This window comes from Lutjanus erythropterus, chromosome 18, assembly GCF_056507025.1.
Source record: "Lutjanus erythropterus isolate fLutEry1 chromosome 18, fLutEry1.hap2, whole genome shotgun sequence".
Classification (NCBI taxonomy): Eukaryota; Metazoa; Chordata; class Actinopteri; order Lutjaniformes; family Lutjanidae; genus Lutjanus; species Lutjanus erythropterus.
Window position 1 is genome coordinate 28,440,316 of NC_139334.1, and position 18,315 is coordinate 28,458,630.

At 36.5% G+C, this 18,315-nt stretch overlaps 1 protein-coding gene across 15 annotated transcripts in view; it reads left to right on the forward strand.

Moving 5' to 3' along the window:
* The window catches only part of mark3a (MAP/microtubule affinity-regulating kinase 3a), a 75,788-nt gene extending 59,510 nt beyond the window's left edge, over positions 1 to 16,278 (forward strand). For 2 of the 15 annotated variants that reach the window (XM_084741817.1, XM_084741823.1), the window contains exons 16-18: positions 7,364 to 7,443; positions 12,431 to 12,475; positions 15,421 to 15,571. In XM_084741817.1, the coding sequence (XP_084597943.1) occupies positions 7,364 to 7,443; positions 12,431 to 12,475; positions 15,421 to 15,497 (202 nt within the window). In that variant the 3' untranslated portion in view covers positions 15,498 to 15,571. Of the gene's footprint in view, positions 1 to 1,359; positions 1,387 to 7,363; positions 7,444 to 7,658; positions 7,707 to 12,430; positions 12,476 to 15,420 lie in introns of all 15 variants that reach the window. The other 13 variants (XM_084741808.1, XM_084741810.1, XM_084741811.1 and 10 more) reach the window with 10 other exon arrangements.
* Positions 16,279 to 18,315: the final 2,037 nt, after the last annotated feature.

An 18,315-nucleotide genomic window follows, 5' to 3' on the forward strand; every position in this document is an offset into this window, starting at 1 on the left:
ACGGCTGTGTTATGGTCCGAGAAAGTTTCTAGACCGTAACACAGCAGATCAGTTTAACCAGTTTTAGTCCTGAGAGTCATTAAAGATGTTTGCTGATTAAGTGTCTTCCATAAAAGTCATGAAGAGAACTTTTCATGCAGTGAATATACTAGAAATATGGTGAAATCACACCTTCAGGTTGGTTTTATTTGGTCCTAAATCTGGAAACATTTTTGGGCTGCTCAGGTTCACACTGTCAGCATGAGCAAACCAGAATTCAACTGTTTTGATAATCGGTTAAATTAATTTTTGGACAGACTTGGCCTTAACTTTGGCTTTAGGCAGTGGTGGAAAGTGATTAAGTATGTTTACTTGTGCTGCATTCAAGTACAATTTTGAGCTAGTTTACTTGAGTATTTCAATTTTGTGCTAATTTATACTTCTACTCTACTAAATTCCAGAGGCAAATATACTTTTTACTTCACTAAATTTACTCTATAATTTAAGTTACTGATTACTTTTCAGATCTAGATTAATAATACAAAATATAATCAGCAAATTTATTGGTTAAGATAAGAATTTATTCATCCTTGGGAAGAAATTACAAGCTTCTCAGCAGTATATAAAGTAATTAAAATTAGCCCTGCGTTTACCAGCTCCAACATTACAGTGATGTGCACATTAATGCTAATCTGACGTGCCTGATGGTTTGTTGCACAGAACCCTCGGAGAAGTCGTCCTCTGATACTTTTTGGAAAATGGCAGGTACTCTGAAAAAACACTAGGCAGGTGACTGGATGAACGGTTTCTCAAAGCAAAACATTGAGACACAAAAAAGCCACGTTGCTTCTGCGTCTGGGAGACTGTTGCTAACTTTGGTTGATGCTTGACAGTGTTTATCTTGAGGTTTTTGTTTTTATCTTGAGCTGTAATCAAACACAATTATCACTTTAACTAAAATTTGAAGTAAAATTTGAAGAAAACTATCAGCAGACAGTGAACGTAATTGTTAGTTGCAGCCCTGATTTAATAAAAACATCCCCACAAGACATCACACATTGTCTCTGCATGAAAAGGCTCTTGAAGTGGCGGCCCGGCCAGCGACATCGCTCCTGCAATGACTGACCTAAAATGAGGAATTGAAATCATTTGATAATCAATGAAAAAAAGACAAAACCAAATGAATCTTCCCCTTCACTGTTGATGATTCCAATCACCCCATTTTTGTTCACTCATTCAGACTCCTCATACCCCGTCCCTCCCCTCCCTCCCCTCCCTCCTCTTCCTCCTCCTCCTCCTACTCCTCCTCCTCCTCCTCCTCCTCCTCCTCTCACTCCTCCTTCACCATTTTCACTGTTTCTTTGTCTGATTCTGTTGTAGAAACATGTCATTCAGGTTTACCAAAAGGTAGGACTCTTGTACTGCCTTTCGCTCTGTGCCAAAAATAACGAAAACAATCTCACTGAAAAACTTCCTCTGAGACTCTACAGACGCGTGGGGCTGCTGGCACTGAACTAACACACCGCTTAGCAGAACAAAAAAACTCTCTGGGTACATTTACATGCACACAGTTAATAATCAGATTAATGTGATTGGATTTTAGTTTGAAGGGGCACAATTTTACACGAGAAAATGTCAGCTAATTGTCAATAGGGCCATTTCTATTGTTACAGGAATTGTGTGACGTTCTGGAAGATGTGTTTATTCGCTTTCTTGCCAAAAGTTAATTATGAAGATTGATGCCACTCTCATGTCTGCATGGTCATATCTAGCATTCAGTTAGCTTAGCATAAAGACTGGAAGCAGAGGGTTACTGCTAGGCTGGTTCTATCTGAGGGTAACAACATCTGCCCTTCGGCACCTTGCAAATCTCTGTAAGTAACATGTTATATCTTGTTTATTTAATGTATACATTAACTAAATCATTTATGAGCTGGAGGTCCTTGAGTTTGTTATAGCAATGTGATAAGTTTTCTTTAATGTAATGTAATATAGTATGAGATTACAATTTCAAATTCAATAGTTACATTACAGTATCTAATCTCCATATAATCCCAGTACTACTACATTTTCTGGGGTCAATTTCAGAGCTGCAACAATTAGTCAATTAATTGATTAATCGATCCAAAGAAAATTAGTTGCCAATTACTTTGATATTAAATTAATTGCTTCAGTCATTTTTCAAGTAAAAATGTCAAACATTTGCTGCTTCCAGCTTCTTAAATTTAGGAATTTGCTGCAAACAATTAATCTGTTTAAGTAATTTTCTTTTTTTTTTAAAAAGTCAAAATTCTCTGATTGTAGCTCTTAAATGTGAATATGTTTTGGTTTCTTTACTCCTCTGTGACGGAAAACTGAATATCTTTGGGTTGTATGTCAAACAAGACATTTGAGGACGTCATCTTGGACTTTGGGAAACACTTGACTACTGAAAATGTCACTTTGTGATGAGAATTTTTCACAATTTTTGACATTTTATAGACTTACGAATCAATTAATCATTAAAATAATTGGCAGATTTATTGACCATGAAAATAATTCCAGACCTAGTGAACTTGCTCACTGTCTTACCTGGAGATACTCTCAGGTGCCAGTTTGTTAGGTACAGCTAGCTAAAGCTAACAGTCTTGTCCTGCAATAAAGCCTCCCTTCACGAAGGTTGCGATGTCCAATTTTTGTTTAAACAGTTTTAGAGAGGTGTCGATTCAACTCTGTTCATTTTGAATGCTGCAGGTGTTTTTGTTATTGTGTCCACCCCATTTATATTAATGAGGACTGGCTAAATAACATAAATGCCTCGCTGTATCCTGCAGTACAACAGCACCAGAAACAGCAACAGAAGCGTCTAAAATGACAATATACTTAGACCACCACGAGTTATATTTTATGGTTATGGTGATGAAAATACTGCCGCTTCTGTCCACAGGAGCCTCCAGAATCAACACAACATGACAGCTCCTTGTAGCCGCTTTAAGCCACATGTTGATAGTCAGTAAATACCTCAGAAATGTTGGCTGCCTGCTTGTTAAACCAGTGTCTGTTTGCTATTTTAACATGTGTTAAATAAAGAAGATGGGATGTGTGGGTGTAGGGGATTTTGTGTTGTTTGGCGAGCTGTTTCCCCTTGTTTCCAGTCTTTATGCTAAGCTAAGCTAAGCTAACTGGCTTCTGGCTGTATCCTCATATTCACTTTAAAAACATGAGAGTGGTATCAATATTCTCAGCTAACTTTTGCCAAGAAAGCATCTTTTCCAAAATGTCAAACTATTCCTTTAAGAGGGAAAAAGTCAAGTCAAGAAAAGCTTGTCTTAGGATTAATCGACAGCATCATAAATCAAAATGATGATTTTATGAGATGGAGTTGTGCATTAATCAGGTTTGAACTGGTGTTTCTGTGTGTGTAAATGTACTCAGCGTGGCTGTGGTTGGTCTGAGTGGATAAAGGCTGATTGGGAGAGCAGACCGGAACTCCTTGAACAATCAGTCGATTTAACCAACAGCAACAACAAAGCAGCTTGCCACTAATCAATCGCCAATGCCTGCATGGGGTCGCTTCTTACAGCTGCCATTGATTGTGGTTTGTTTTTTCTCACCACATTGATTGTTGTTAACGACTGAACTCTCTCTTCTCTCTCTCTCTCCGCTGTGGAAACTGCACATTTTTAGACGATGCCTTAAACATTATTCTGCTGCATTTATGTATTCACCACGAAACAGGTTTATTTTTAACTCTCTCTGGCTCAGATGTGATTTATTGTGGCTGTCAGAACAGAAGAAATCACCAGCGAAGAGATTTTTTCTGTTTTCAGACAGACGAGGAGACGTCCGGGTCACGAAGAGCTAAAAAAAAAAAAAAAACAGAATTGTGCCTTTTTTCTAGATTGTGATGTTTGTGTAGGACTTCGGTTGATCCATACGGTGGTGTTAAGTGTTTGACTTTGTATTGTATAAGAACGTAACTTAGAACTACATATTGTGTTTTTAAAGGCCTGTCAGTCGATTCTTTTTTCCTTTTTGCAACATTCCATTTTTGTTTTTGGGAACGTTCGGTGTTCCTGAACCGGATTTCTGGGCTTCTGTGAATTTCTAACCTTGAGGCTCTCTGGCCCTCATGAGGGTGGGTTCAGAGGTGGGGTCAGTTATGTGAGCTATAAATCAACGAAACAGCATCCATCTTTTTTAAAATACTGTGTGCAAAATATCACATTTGCTGCCAGTTCACGCAGAAATTTACAATTTAAGACCAGTGTAAATGACTATAAATACAAAACATAAAATAAAATGATTAACTTTTCATAATATTCTTTAACAAACAATCTTTAATTTTAACTCATAAATGGTGAAAAATGTTTGTTTATGGATAAGTATTGTAATTTCAAAGTCAGTCTGTAGTTCACCACAAAAGATAGAGTAACATTTTTTCAGGTGTATTTTAATACTAAGCTCTCATATAAGAGAAATCCCTTCTTAAATCTAATTCAATGAGAGTAATGGGGAACAAAATCCAGTCTGCAAATCCTCTTTTATATCTATCATCTTTTGAAAAACAAATTTTTTAAATTAATATTTGTATTTGCATTTGGAGTATTTTACTCTGTTATTAACTGTACTTTATACTTTTTGCTTTCTATGTTTTAATTAAGTTTTTTTGAAAGTTTTTTCTTATAATTTTTTTAATCCAACAGTCAGTCCAAAATCAGAAGAAATTCAGTTTACTGCCATACAAGACAAAGAAAAGCACCAAATTCTCACTTTTGAGAAACCTGAACTAGCAATGTTTTCACAATTTTGCTTAGAAAATCAATCAATCAATAGGCAAAACTATAAAGCATTTTTCTGTCAGTCATCTACTCAATCAGCAAATTGTTGCAGATTTAAAGTTGCAGCCTCCTTCTTTGTATCAAGTTTTGACTTTGTCGTAGAAAAACTTAGCAAGGAAACAAAAAAGTTTGTATATTTTGTCCTAAAAGAGTGTAACTCTGGAAGATCTCCATGTGATTTGTTGAACTCAGACTGCTGAAACTTCATGTTATTTTCACCTGAATTTGAGAAGTCAATTTTATACACAAGAACTGTGTTTTATCCCCCATCACTTCCTGAAATTGCTTTAAGAAGGCATATCTTTGGGAAACAATTCTTTAAAAAAAAACAAAAAAAAACAAATAGAATCCATTTGTTCCTCTTTAAATAACCCTCTTAGGCTTGAGGTGCCTGATTAAGAGATCCAGAACAAACATTTCTCCTGTTTCAGACATTTATCACATGAATATTTGTGGTTTCCTGTGGGTGCTTGAAGGAGTCGGGTCAGTTTCAGTTCTTTTCTCCCGCTAATGGAGGGCCGGGGTTTTGGAAAGGAGGCTGTGAAACTGAGCTGACATCAGGCCAGGACACCAAAATAAAACTAGACGAGCCAAACTGCCACCTAAAATAGAGCTTTTTACGTGATTTGACATTTTTGGTCGTTATCAGAATCAGCTGTGGTCTCAGAAACGGCAGAGGAGCTTTGTGGCCCTCGCAGGGAGCCATCTCAAGGCTCAGCAGTGCCCTCTGGTGGCCGATTGGTGGACAGTCTTCTTCCTCTGGCGTCTTCATCATCCAGAGAGTCGTGTCGCTGAACTCTGGTGTCACCTGTCATCATCTCACTCTTATCACCTCACTTTGTTTTTTGTGCTTGTCCTCATTTCTGTGGAGACAACATGTATTTATCAGACGAGTCAAAAATAGAGCTGAATACATCACTAAATAATATTGTTCATTAAATATTTAAAGTGTAAAATTTTGAGCTTTAATCTTTTCATTTAACCTCCAAACAGTTGGATATAAAAAGCAAAGCAAACTTTTTATTTTACTTTACAAGTGAACACTTAATTTGTTTTACTCTTCATCTTTCAGTTGCTCATTTTATTTTGCAACTCATTTATTTTTCTGTTAACTCTGAACCAATCAATGCTCTGGGATAGAGCTCCAGCTAACAACTAATTTTAATAATTTTGTTTAAAATTTCTCTTAGAAATCCGTGAAAAATGTCCATCACACTTTTTCTGAGACAAAAGTGACATCCTCAGAAGTCTTGCCGTGTCTGACCAACAGTCCAAAAACTCAAAAGATATTGTCTGTTATAAAACCAAAGTTGGGAAAAGCAGAAAATTCTCACTGCAGTGAAGCTGGAACCAGAGAACATTTAGAGTTTTTGCTCTAAAAATGACTTTCATTATTGTAACTGATGCCAATTTAGATTCCTCTTGCTCAAATAATTAGCTTGGCCTCGCTAGACTAATTGGCAAACATGAATTAGTCAGGAACTGAATTAGTGCAAGGGGGCGTTATCAAGACACGCATACCAAGATGCCTCTGGATGGACCTGGACAAACCTACAACCAATCAGAACAACAAAACGTGCGACCAGATTCAAGGCTGGTGGGATTTCTGTTTTTAGTGAAATATCTCAACAACTTTTGGAGGGAGAGTCATGAACTTTGGTACAAACCAAAAATTCATGTCCCTGTAAATTGCAGTAACGAAAAAAATTATCTGACAGTGGCACTAGAATAAAAAAGGATCATCAAATACCTGCTAAATTATAACATTCCCATCAGTCTCAGCTGTACTTTGGAGTTAATGCTAATTAGCATACATTAGCATGTTAAACTAGAGCCACTTTTCCAAACGTGTTGGTTTGATTCATCTCGGTTTGACTTGGCACATCAGTGATTTACATTTCCATCACAGCTGCTGTAAAATGATTTCTTCACAATAAAAGTCTCTTGCTATTTTTCTATTAAAAGCTTTTAATATGACGCTGACGCAAACTACAGAAATTTAGTTAGAAGCTACAAAAGTACAGAGTCTTTTAAAATCTTCTCCACAGATAGAAGTTGAATCTCGGCTTTCCGGTCATTCAGTTCGGGGAAAAAACAAAGGCAAACTTGTCTACTAGCAGTGGGAAATGAGTGATTACTGGGTTTACTTGCATTTCAAAAAAAAAAATAATGCTAATTTTGGTGTAAAAACTATTAGTCTCAGTCAGCGGAGTGGAGTTTAAAAGGAAGAAAATAAACCAACATATTTCTTTTTAGTCTCCATTTTAATTTACAACAATACTGTTTATGAATTTATCCAGTTACATTTTTGACTTGCCTGATAACCTTTATCTACATTTTGTCCATTTTGCCCCTCCGTACGTTTCAACTAAAAACCCACATCACATCTTGGGACTAAATCAACGAGTTTTTGTCATTTTCCTCCTCCTCCTCCTCCTCAGGACATTTTAGGTTCAGTCACCTCCCTCCTCCTCCTCTTCTCATAGTTTGTGTGTTTTTTTTGTCTTCCTAATCTTCCTGTGTCCTTTAACCTTGACCTCTTGCTGCTCTTCCTCTCTGCCTAGGGTCAGTATTGACCCGGCCAAACGGCAGACGGCCAAAACAGGGCCTGCCATCCCTTCTACCCAGGGAGGAAAGACCCTTAGTAAGTCTTCTGCCCTCCAGTCTCTATCAGCCTGTCCTTCCTTCCTTCCTTCCTTCCTTCTCATCATCCTGCCATGGTTTTTTCTTCCTTTTTTTGGCCTGTCCTCATGTCATACATTTTTAATATTCTTTCCCTCTCTCTTTCTTTCTTTTTCTTGTCATGTGTCCATTGAGAAAAATCGCCGTTTTTTTTCAGATTCCCGTTTTTTCTTTCAGATTCAGGAGCGGAAGATATAGAGAGTTGTAGGAAGATGAAGATCTAGAGTAAGGGGCTGTTTCAATCCCTCAATCTCTCTTCTCAGACTGAAGTCTTGAGTGTCAGTTAATGTGGAGGGTCTCACCCCCCTCGCCCTCACCTCTCACCCTCACCCCTCTCCTCCTCCTCCTCCCCCCCTCGGTCTTGTGATCTTCACAGCCTCTCTGACCAACCCAGGACCTGCTGTCAGTCCCGTCTGTTCACTTGTCCTCTTGTTGTCGAGTCCCTTGGGCTGTCGGGGAGTTCGGAGTCACTTCCTCCTCCACCCGTCCTGTTTTTCTGTTCTCCAGGCTGCAGTGCATGCTGGGAACCTGTCCTGTCAGAGGAGCAGGGAGCTTTACTGCTTATTTGCTTTTAACCTAATCTTTTGTTATATTAGTCAGACATTTTTCCTTTTGTTTGTAGTGATTCAGGGACTGGTTTCCTGTTTGTTAAGCCAGTAAAAGTCGTCATGAGTCAGTGTGAAGAGCAGATGAACACAGACGCACATTAACACCTCCTCTAAAAAGAAACACAGCTGCTCTGTGTTGGTTTACCGTCTCTAGGAAAAGGATTCATTTCTGGTATCCATGACTAATATTGAGCAATTATAGACAAAACCCTCTCACAGTTTATTTAATCTTGTAATATTTTATACGTCATCAAGAAATCCAGTTTAATAAGGAGGGAATAACCCGACAGAAATGTGTTTTTGCCCAAATGAGAAAATTTAATATCAGTTTTATCACGCTGATGCATAAATTGTATCTTAGTCACTAATGAAAGGAATATTTACTGTGGTGAAACTGTAATTGAATATATATCTCAGTCTTAAAAGTATTTTAAACACGGCATAAAAAGTATTTAATTTCATCAACAACGGTCTTAATTTTTTTCTTGTTTCGTTGGTTTAATGTTGTAAATAGATTAATTTGTTTCTAGATAGATACTGAATTTATGTGGCTGTTTGTCTGTATTTAAAATATTCAATTCTACTCCTGTTCTGAATTCACACTTCATTAAAATAATATGTTTTTTAAAAAATAAACAATTATTTAGTAGTGAAAAACAACCGATAAGTGCCATTTCAGTAGCAGCAAAATCCAAAATACAAGTAGATTAAGTCAATTATCACATGAGTGTTACAATAAAATATTCCCAAATTCAGGTACTTGGTAAATAATTATTTTTCAGGGCTTAAAATTAAGACTGACCTTCAGTTTTATCTTCAATACTCTTGCAAGAATAAATCGGAATGAGAAATACTTTATTGATCCCTGGGGACGAATTGTTTATGTTACAGCTCTTCCTGTTCAATAAAAGAAATATATAAAAACATAGAGAATTATAAGAATAGAAAATCAAAAGTATGTTAAAAGATATATATTCTACTAATATATAAGACATAATATCATAATAATAACAAATGCATTCAATAACAGATGTGTATAAACAATATAAAACTGTAATATGTAGAAAATATAAGATGAATAGAAATATGAGAATGGATAAAATAATTATGGACAAAAATGTGCATCGAGCTACAATTATATATAACTGTGTAATAACAGTTATGTATATATTTTACAGTGAGTTATTGGCTGTGAAGTTGGCATTAAATTTAATCCAAAGCAGTAACAAAAAGTTCTATAAAAGTCTTAAACTTAACTTAGAGAACCCTGGAGGTTCCCCTGATATCCTCTCATGGTTTAGATTTTAATCTTGACTGTGAGTTCAGTGCTGTTCCGTGTTCACGTTAGCTGTGTCCAACAAACGAGCTGCAACCACAGTTCTTTAAAAAAGAGACTGTTCTTCTCAGAACATTTAAAAGAAAAAGTATTTTCATATATTCTAATATATATTGACCCAAATGGTTGATGCATCCAGTCTCAAATCTTTTCAAAATAAGAAACAGAATTGAAATTAAGAACTTGTAAAGCTTAATTTATAGTCCAGGATGTAACTGATGAAGGGACGGTAGTTTGAAATTAAGTCACTGTGTAATTTTTGTACTTGAAAAGAAAAGAAAAACTAGATCCTGGATCCATCCAGCTGGATGATGATGATATGCAGGGTTCCTACCTTCATAAAATTCCTGGAAGAGTTATGAAATTAGAAAACTTTATTATACAGACCTGGAAATGGTTTTGGTATTAACAGGCTAGAAAAGTAAATCCCATACCGGGGGAATTTATGTCATAGCACCTCCAAAAAGTACAGGAGTTAATGGAATAGAATACTGATAAGATAAAAACATATAAAAAGATTAAAAAATAGAAATATAAAGTATTAAATTTAACAAACTATACACCTTTCACTTATACTGATATATGGATGTAGTTGATATATGGATTCATGGATAATTTTGCAGGATAATTGCACACACCTGCACTTCCAGATTTGGGACAGGAAGCAGGTGAAAACCTTCAGAGTGAATGCAGATAAAGGCTCAACTATTTTAAATTACTTAAATAAAGTAATGAAAATGGATTAAAATATTGTGAAAAGGTTTTAAAAAATTCATTGGTAAATGTGTGGGAATCCTGTGCATTATTTTCTTCACTGCGTCCCTGCAGTAAAATAACGATGAGGGAACAAACGTTACATATCTTCACCCTTCAAAGTTCAGACAATGTCAAATGGGGACAAAATCAGATCAACTCAGCCTCTCAGTTCTGATAATAAGAGGAAAATACCATCATGCAGCTACATGCACACTCAAATAAATCATGTGACAAAGTTCTGTCACTTTATTCTCAAGTTTAACGTGTTAAATGCTCATCATCAGCTTCTCCTCTTATGTAGTTTATTCATGAATTAGAAGTCATGTTGGTAGAGAGTCGATTGTTGACATAAATCTGTCGTGAAGACCTTGAAAGCTTCGGGCACGTCTCTTGGCTGTCGAGTTTGTTGAGTGTTCACACATCGACACGGTTCCCCTGTCGCTCAGCCTTGTTCAAACTAAACACAGAACGGACTTCTGCTGAGTTGCTGAATAAGTCGCTGCTTCAGTCACAGGAACAAATCGTCGTCGAGGAACATTTGGTTTTTTATTTTTAGAGCCTTGAGTTTCACCCAGCTTCAGGCTGCGGAGAGCGTTTCCCATCTTCATCAACCCAGAAAAGTTCTCCGTGTTCATCTGTCCTAGTTTTGTTTGTGGACGTAGCTTTTCCTCCTTCAGTGTTTCCCAGTGTCGAGATTAAGAAACTTTCAATAACTTTATTTAATCAAGTCTTGCACATTTAGGTCAATGCTCCTGAGAACAAAGATACAGTCAGAAGTTAACAGAGAAGAAACTGTGATTCCAATGTAATAAATATAAAGTTAGATAATCAACGGTCACTAAAAACAGTCACAGATGTCTTAAAACATCAGATAATAAAGCTTTAAACAGACTGTTGACTTTCCACAAAATTATATAAAGATATGATCATGTTGTCTTTATGGTTTTATAAAATTAAGGTGTCCTAATTAATACAAGACAAAATAATCACAACCTAACAAATTAATGTATTTTTGCACATTTTAGGTTTATTTTGGATGTAATTTGTAAATATGGAAGACAGTTTATTGTGTCGAACGTGAAGGCGAGTAAGATCTCATGATTTTAACCCTTGACTGTACTGTATATAAAGATGGACGATATAACGGCTCTCTGAAAGAGAAGCCAGAACATCTTGATTGCCCCCTGCTGGCTGGCTGCAGTATCAGACTAAACCCCGCCCCCCTCCATGTTTGCAGATGAGACAAACTAAACAATCTAAGTGCACATCAAATAAATTTTACCCAAACATGGTTTCTGTCATTTTATGTAGTTCATATCACGTGTTAATTTTTCTGATAAGTTTGGTTTTAATTAGTTATTTGTTGCCATAAAAAAGGGTTTCATTATTTGTACAGTGGGAGGAAGTGGAGAAGCGTCATCCATCTTTATACACAGTCTTTGATTTGAACATGAAATCTTACCAGTCTCACTTCCACCAGATTATCTGGAGCTTTTACCTGCATCTCGTGGTTGTCCTTACTGTTATGCATCAGATTACTGCGAGACTACAGTCTGCAAGGTCGATAATGAACTTTTATGCCCATGAATATATGAATGTGCTGAAATTAATGAATATGAATAACTAATTTTAACCATAACACCCTGCCAACTGTTAAAACCACCAAAAGCAATAAAATGATCCAGTTTGAGAGTGTTTTAGAGCTTTTTAGAGGTCTAATAGAGATTTTAAGTCTGTGTTTGAAAGGACAAAAGTAGAAAATAAATATATGTGAAATGGTAGCACTGCACCGTCACCCCCCTCCCTCCCTCTAAGTGGTTTCTATCACCTGAATCTCACCTGCAGGTTGTAGTTGATGTTGTTGTTTTGGTGTTTTGGGTCGACTCTTTCACACTAGTTGACGAGCTGCGTCTCCGTCTTGATGTGTGTTTTTTTCTTTGTTGGTTGGTTTCAGTTTGGGATCACAGTCTGAACATTCATCACTGTTTTTATTTATTTTTATTTCCTCACATGATTCTTCACTGGAAGTCACATCTTCCATGTCTTTGTATTTTTTTTTTTGTGTGTTTTTCTTCGGTGGTGGTTTCACATCGGTGTCACTCTTCCTCCTTATCACACGTCACATATTCTTTTTTTTTTTTTTAATTCACTGGAAATGATCTGAAATTATTTCTGTCGTGCACAATCCACATCTTTTTTTTGTTTCTTCTTTTTTCCTCCTCCCTGTCTGATCTTCTCATGCGCCTCAGAGTCTCAACCGAGTTTGAGAGAAACGGGAGACTTGAGGGCTCAAGGTGAGGTTACCTGATGTGTCGGTCCACCCTTTTCTTAAACATATAACGTAGGCTTCAGTTTGTCCTCGTCTGCAGCCTCCAGGTGCTCGACCCGCTTGCATAGGAAACCCTCTCTGCTCTGTTTCTCCTGGGATGCCTGAATGTGTTTGGAAACCCGTGTGCTGTTTTTGAGCCTTTATGAGTGTTTTTTTTATGATTTGTTTGTTTGTTTGCATGGCACTGTACTCGTGTGCTGCTCTGTTAGCATGGCATGTTTGTATTCTTGTCAACCTGAAAAATGCTCCTAATACTCCCCCAAAAAACTGCCATTAATCCAGCATGGATGTGTCTCTCCTCTGTTTACATTACATTCACAGTCACAGAGTTTTAAATGAATAGATACAGACAATTAAAATCACTTAAAACTGTCCTGAAGGTATTTCAGAATCCTCAAAGCCTCTTTTAACCATCTGGATTAAAAAAAAATCTGTCCACTGCTCAGTAAAGGAGATTTTAACCTGTTTCTCAAGTTTGAAATACTATATACACAATTTATCAAACTCTAATGAACTGTTTTTGTACTCTAAACCTCTTAAATGTATGGAAACTACCTGTTGAACTAACTTTGAGTAGATTCCAGGACAAAATGCTTAATGTTCAGCCGTATCTTTCATCTACACAGTCACTCATATAAACCAAAAATACTTTTAATATTTGAAAAGAAACTGTCATGTTGCCATACTTGTTTACTTATGGCCTTTCAGTGGACTGACATGGCTGCTACTCTGACATTTTCCTATTTTTTTCTGATCTGTGTGGCGCCACGATTTATATGTGATGATAAAGGCTTCGAAATTCCACCAATTTTTGGTTCAGGTTCCTCAAAAGTGCTTGAATTTTAGTCTCAAAAAGCTGTATCTTTTTATCTGCTTCACTTGAGAGTTCAATATTTCCCTGCTCACTTTCTATGGTTCAAGAAAAATCATAGCCACGATATTTTAAATGAATGAATCATATTTAAATGAAAAGAAAGTGAGGTATCTTGGTGGCATAATGGTTAAGGAGCATATCATGTTAACTGCAACATCCCAGAGGGATTCTGTTATTTGTGTTTTTATTTATTTTTAAATGTCATCCAGTAGAGGCACAGAATTGATCTTTAACATATATAGTAGCATCAATATATAGATACTTATATGGTAATTAATCGTTTTAATTTTGGTACACGTGATACAAATTAACATAAAAGGACTAAGGTTTGAGAAGAAACCAAAAACTATGAAAGGAGTAGAAAATCTCTTATCCAGATGGTTAAAAGACTCTTCAGAGATTCTCAAAACACCTTCAGAAAAACATTAAATGACGTTAAACCATCGTCTTGGTTTTTCAGATGAATGCATAGCTTTGTGACTTGACTGTAATAATATACGAGAGGTGCAAACTGGGGCTTGAATGTGTCCTGGTGGAAACAAACACCAGCCACAAGCTAAATGATTTAATCGTTTAAAGGAATAGTTTGACATTTTAGGACATTTGCTTGATTCCTTGCTTATTTGAGAGTTGGATGAGAAGCTAGTTAAGAAAAGTCCATTTAAACCTTCATATGTCATTTTTACACACTAAACAAAATTAGTGAGCGTCAGAGGTTCATCTACAGCAGTCAAACGTAACATACAAAATGATGCAGCAGTAAAAATTAATCTATAAGCATCATATAATAGGAAAACACTGACTGGGACCTTATTGTTCATATTTTTACTGAAGGGATAGTTCAGATTTTAAGAACTGGGGTTTTATGAGGCACTTATAGATAGTATGGATAGTGTATAAACCTGCTGTAGATGGAAGTCGACGTGCCTCCAGTTTGGAGAAGCAGCAGGAGTGCTGGTGTAGGAAGCTACACAATGTACAGCTGTGGTGTGTACCCTTTATTTTTAATATTTTCAGCACTTTATCTTGACGTTAGACAACCTTTTCTCATAGCAAACTGCTGTTCTATGAGCCAAATATCACTCTCTCCAAACCAACCAAACTCCACAGGCAAAAAGAGTCATTTTAACTCGCAGAAAAGAGGAGTTGCTCTTCTACTGCTGCTTCAGTTGGCTAGTTTGTCTGTGCCATTGTGTGACTTCGGTGAGTCTGAACTTACCTTTAAATACACAATGAAAGAAACAAACTAATAAATCAAGGCAGAAGTAGGCCAACAACTCCTGTTTTCTGTGAGGTAAAATTACTGATTTTTTCAAAGGAGTTTGGTTGGTTTTGAAGGAGCAACATTTGGCTTACGTAACCGTGGTTTCCCTTTGGAAAAGTCTGTTTTTATGGCACGGTAAAGTGGTGAAAATATTCCAAACATAGTGTACACTTCAAAATGACCTTTTCCTCAGGTGTCACTAAAACACGAACTGTGGAGCTCACTGTCTCATACAACCCCAGTTTAAATAATCCGTACTATCCCTTTATGTAAGTTTTTCATTTATTTTTGAATGCATGACTTTTTTAGAGTATTTCCACAGTGTGGTATTAGTACTTTTACTTAAGGATCTGAGTACTTCTTCTACCACTGTAGCCAGCTGAGCTGTTTCTCCCTGTTTTTGGTCTTTATGCTAAGCTAAGCTAAGCTAACTGGCTGCTTGCTCTAGCTTCATATTTACTGCACAGACATGACAGTGGTGTTTATCTTCTGATCCAACCCTCTGCAAAAAAAAAAAGAAAGAAAGACAGGCAAATAAAACCCCAAAAGGTGGAACTATTTCTTTAAATTTCAACTGTGACTGGTAGATTTTTTGGTATTCTACCAGCCGCTTTGACTGACTTTGTGTACCAAAGAATGAAAAGAAGGATTTGTCTTTGTGAAACAGTCAAAGTGGCTGTTGGATCTTTAAATCCACCTGCTGATATAAAAAAAACAAACACATCTGTGATCCTAAAACTTTTCTCTGTGTTTTTCTTCTCTCTCCCGACAGTCGCCATGTACCTGGGGATCAAAAAGGGGAAAATAAAGACAGTAAACCCCGCTCCCTCAGATTCACTTGGAGTATGAGGACCACCAGCTCCATGGAGCCTTGTGATATCATGCGGGAGATTCGCAAGGTGCTCGATGCCAACAACTGCGACTACGAACAGCAAGAGAGTTTCCTGCTTCTTTGCGTCCACGGGGACGGGCGAGCCGAGAACCTAGTCCAGTGGGAGATGGAGGTTTGCAAGCTGCCCCGTCTCTCCCTCAACGGCGTCAGGTTCAAACGGATATCTGGATCATCCATCGCTTTCAAAAACATTGCTTCCAAAGTTGCCAACGAGTTAAAGCTATGAACAAAAGGGTTTAAAAGTATACATATATATATCTAGAAGTATTTAAGCTGTACAATCATCCAAGTAGCAGTTTCCAAATGTCTCCTTTTTTTAAACAAAATACAGAGTATGTATTGAATATTATAATGTATAGATTAAGGCTTTTGGCAATAATCACTGAATTACCTACTAATATCTCAGTCTATTCTGGCCACACGGGGTCGACATTAACGAGTTGAATATGATTTGTCATGCTGTGAATGTGGACAAAAAAAAACATTTCTAGTCTTATTTATTTCTTTTTTTTCTCCTGGAAAAAGAAAAAATTACGTAGCGTTTTGTTTTCAGTGTAAATAATGTATCTTTACTTTCAAGACAGCTTCACTGCAATACTCATTTTTGTTTTTTTGTTTTTTTTGTTTTTTTTTCTTTTGTATTTCGTTAAAAAGTAGAGATGATGGGGGAGTCCGTGTAAATGCCCACATGGTTTAAGGGTCACTCATGTCTCAATTAAAAGTGTCTGTCAACTTGAACGTCCCGTCTCACGCTGATCATTTGTAACCGGACACGGTTGAGATGAAAAATATATAAAAAGCAAAAACAAAAAACGTTTGCCTTCATTTTGCTGTTTGTGTGTGGAGTTTCATTCCAGCATCTGAATGTGTTTGTTCAGTGTTTTAAAGAGAAGTGAAACTTTTGGAAAGGAAAAGGCCATTTTAGAAAGGAAAAAAAATATGCATAGTCAGAAATATGCAATATGCAAAATTTTCCTAAAAAAATAAAGTTGAGACTAAATCATCACTCAGTCAAGTTTGACCTGCAGGAAGTGTGTGGTGGTGTGTATATCTGCAGAGACCCTGCAGCCCTCTGCCTTTATTTCTTTACTTTCTTTTTTTTCTGTGCTCAGGATTCTTTCTGGTACTTTTACTAACTTCAAAAATAGACAGGCTCTTAAACACAGCAGCTTGTACACCAAGAAGAAATAAAATAGTAAGTAAAACATACTGGTTCTGCATCAGGATGTTAAGGATATTAATTGCTGTTAAAAATTAAAAATGTATTGACAGTGTAGAAATGTCAGTAACTGCACTTCATTTGACATTATTTTTTCAAACAGAGCCATTTGTTGAATATGAGGAGGAAACGAAAAAAATTTGCATTTTGTATCTTATTAATTATTAATCGCTTGTTAGCGTTCTCAATCATTGATCAAGGAAAATGCACAAAATTTGCAACCCTGGATCTGCAGTCAAATGTTTCCTGTGACTGATGAAAATGGAAATACTCAAAGCACAGATACCACAAACTTGTACTTGAGTAAATATACTTCTAGTGTTGGCATTAGAAGTACAGTGTGTATCAGAGCCTTCATGTTTCCATAATTATCTAGAAATCTGAGTCCTTGATTGTTTAATTAATTCTTAATCAGACTAGATGCTCTGCACAGTTTTAGTTTTCTGCAATAAGACAAATTATGGTTTCCCAAAAAAAGATCTGTAATAGGTTTTCTGAAAAGGAATAAGATGTATTTTGTGTTTTTCATACCAGAGAATCTTGGTCAGCACTTACAGGTCAAAAGATGTCTTTGTGTTGAGGCTTAATTGGATGGAAAAAAAGAACATGCAACTGAAAAACATCAGGATGGCAAATCCTAAACACCATGCTGAGTGTCCCTGAATGAATTTTTACTACCTCTGAATTATTCAGGTGTTAAAGAGCCTCAGAACCCAGTGTTTCTACAGGACAAAGTGATTTCTGGTCTTCTGTGTCTGGAATTTATTTTCTAAATCATGACTGAACAAAGTCAGAGATATGGAATCTAAATTTTAGCTTTTTGAGAGTGAAGCTTCAGTATTTTGACACAAAAGCTGAACAAGTCAAACTTCATAACAAACTTCACTGACAAAAAAGCTCATGTTTGTGTTCTGGCACGACTTTACAGAATAAACAAATCAGAACTCTAGTGTGGCTCAAGCTGCACAAACAGGAGATCCTACATTTCCAATAACAACTTTAAAGCATTTTTATGCATTTCACCTTTATCCTGCTCTCTTAAAGCTAAACATTCACAATTGAAACTGCTTCACTTTAGCTTATAAGCATCGCAGAGGCTGCTTTAACCAGACATCTGTATTAAGATGATGTGCTGCATTCAGGGACTGATGTTTCTCTTAGATACACTAACTAGACATGGATGTACATGACAAATCTCTCAGCCTGAGTGAGAAATTAGTTTAGATCTTCAGATTTACCACTCAATGGAAAGATTATCTTGTCTGAAATCCAGCAGCCACTTCCATATTTTCCCACCCTGCTTCAGCCAAAGTTAGAACTTAAAAACAAAAAGTCAAACTTAAGTTTTAAATTTCTACACTAGTGTGAGCACTGATGCTTGGAGTAGCAGAGACTCTGCAGGCAGCATTGGGACAGTCACTTAAATGTATTCTCATACAGTTACTAATTACTTGTTTAAAAAAAAAAAAAGGTAGTCAGTAACATCAGAAATTTCAACTGTTTACATGGATACTAAAGTGACCTAATGAGCCATGCCTTAACATGCCCTTAAGCAT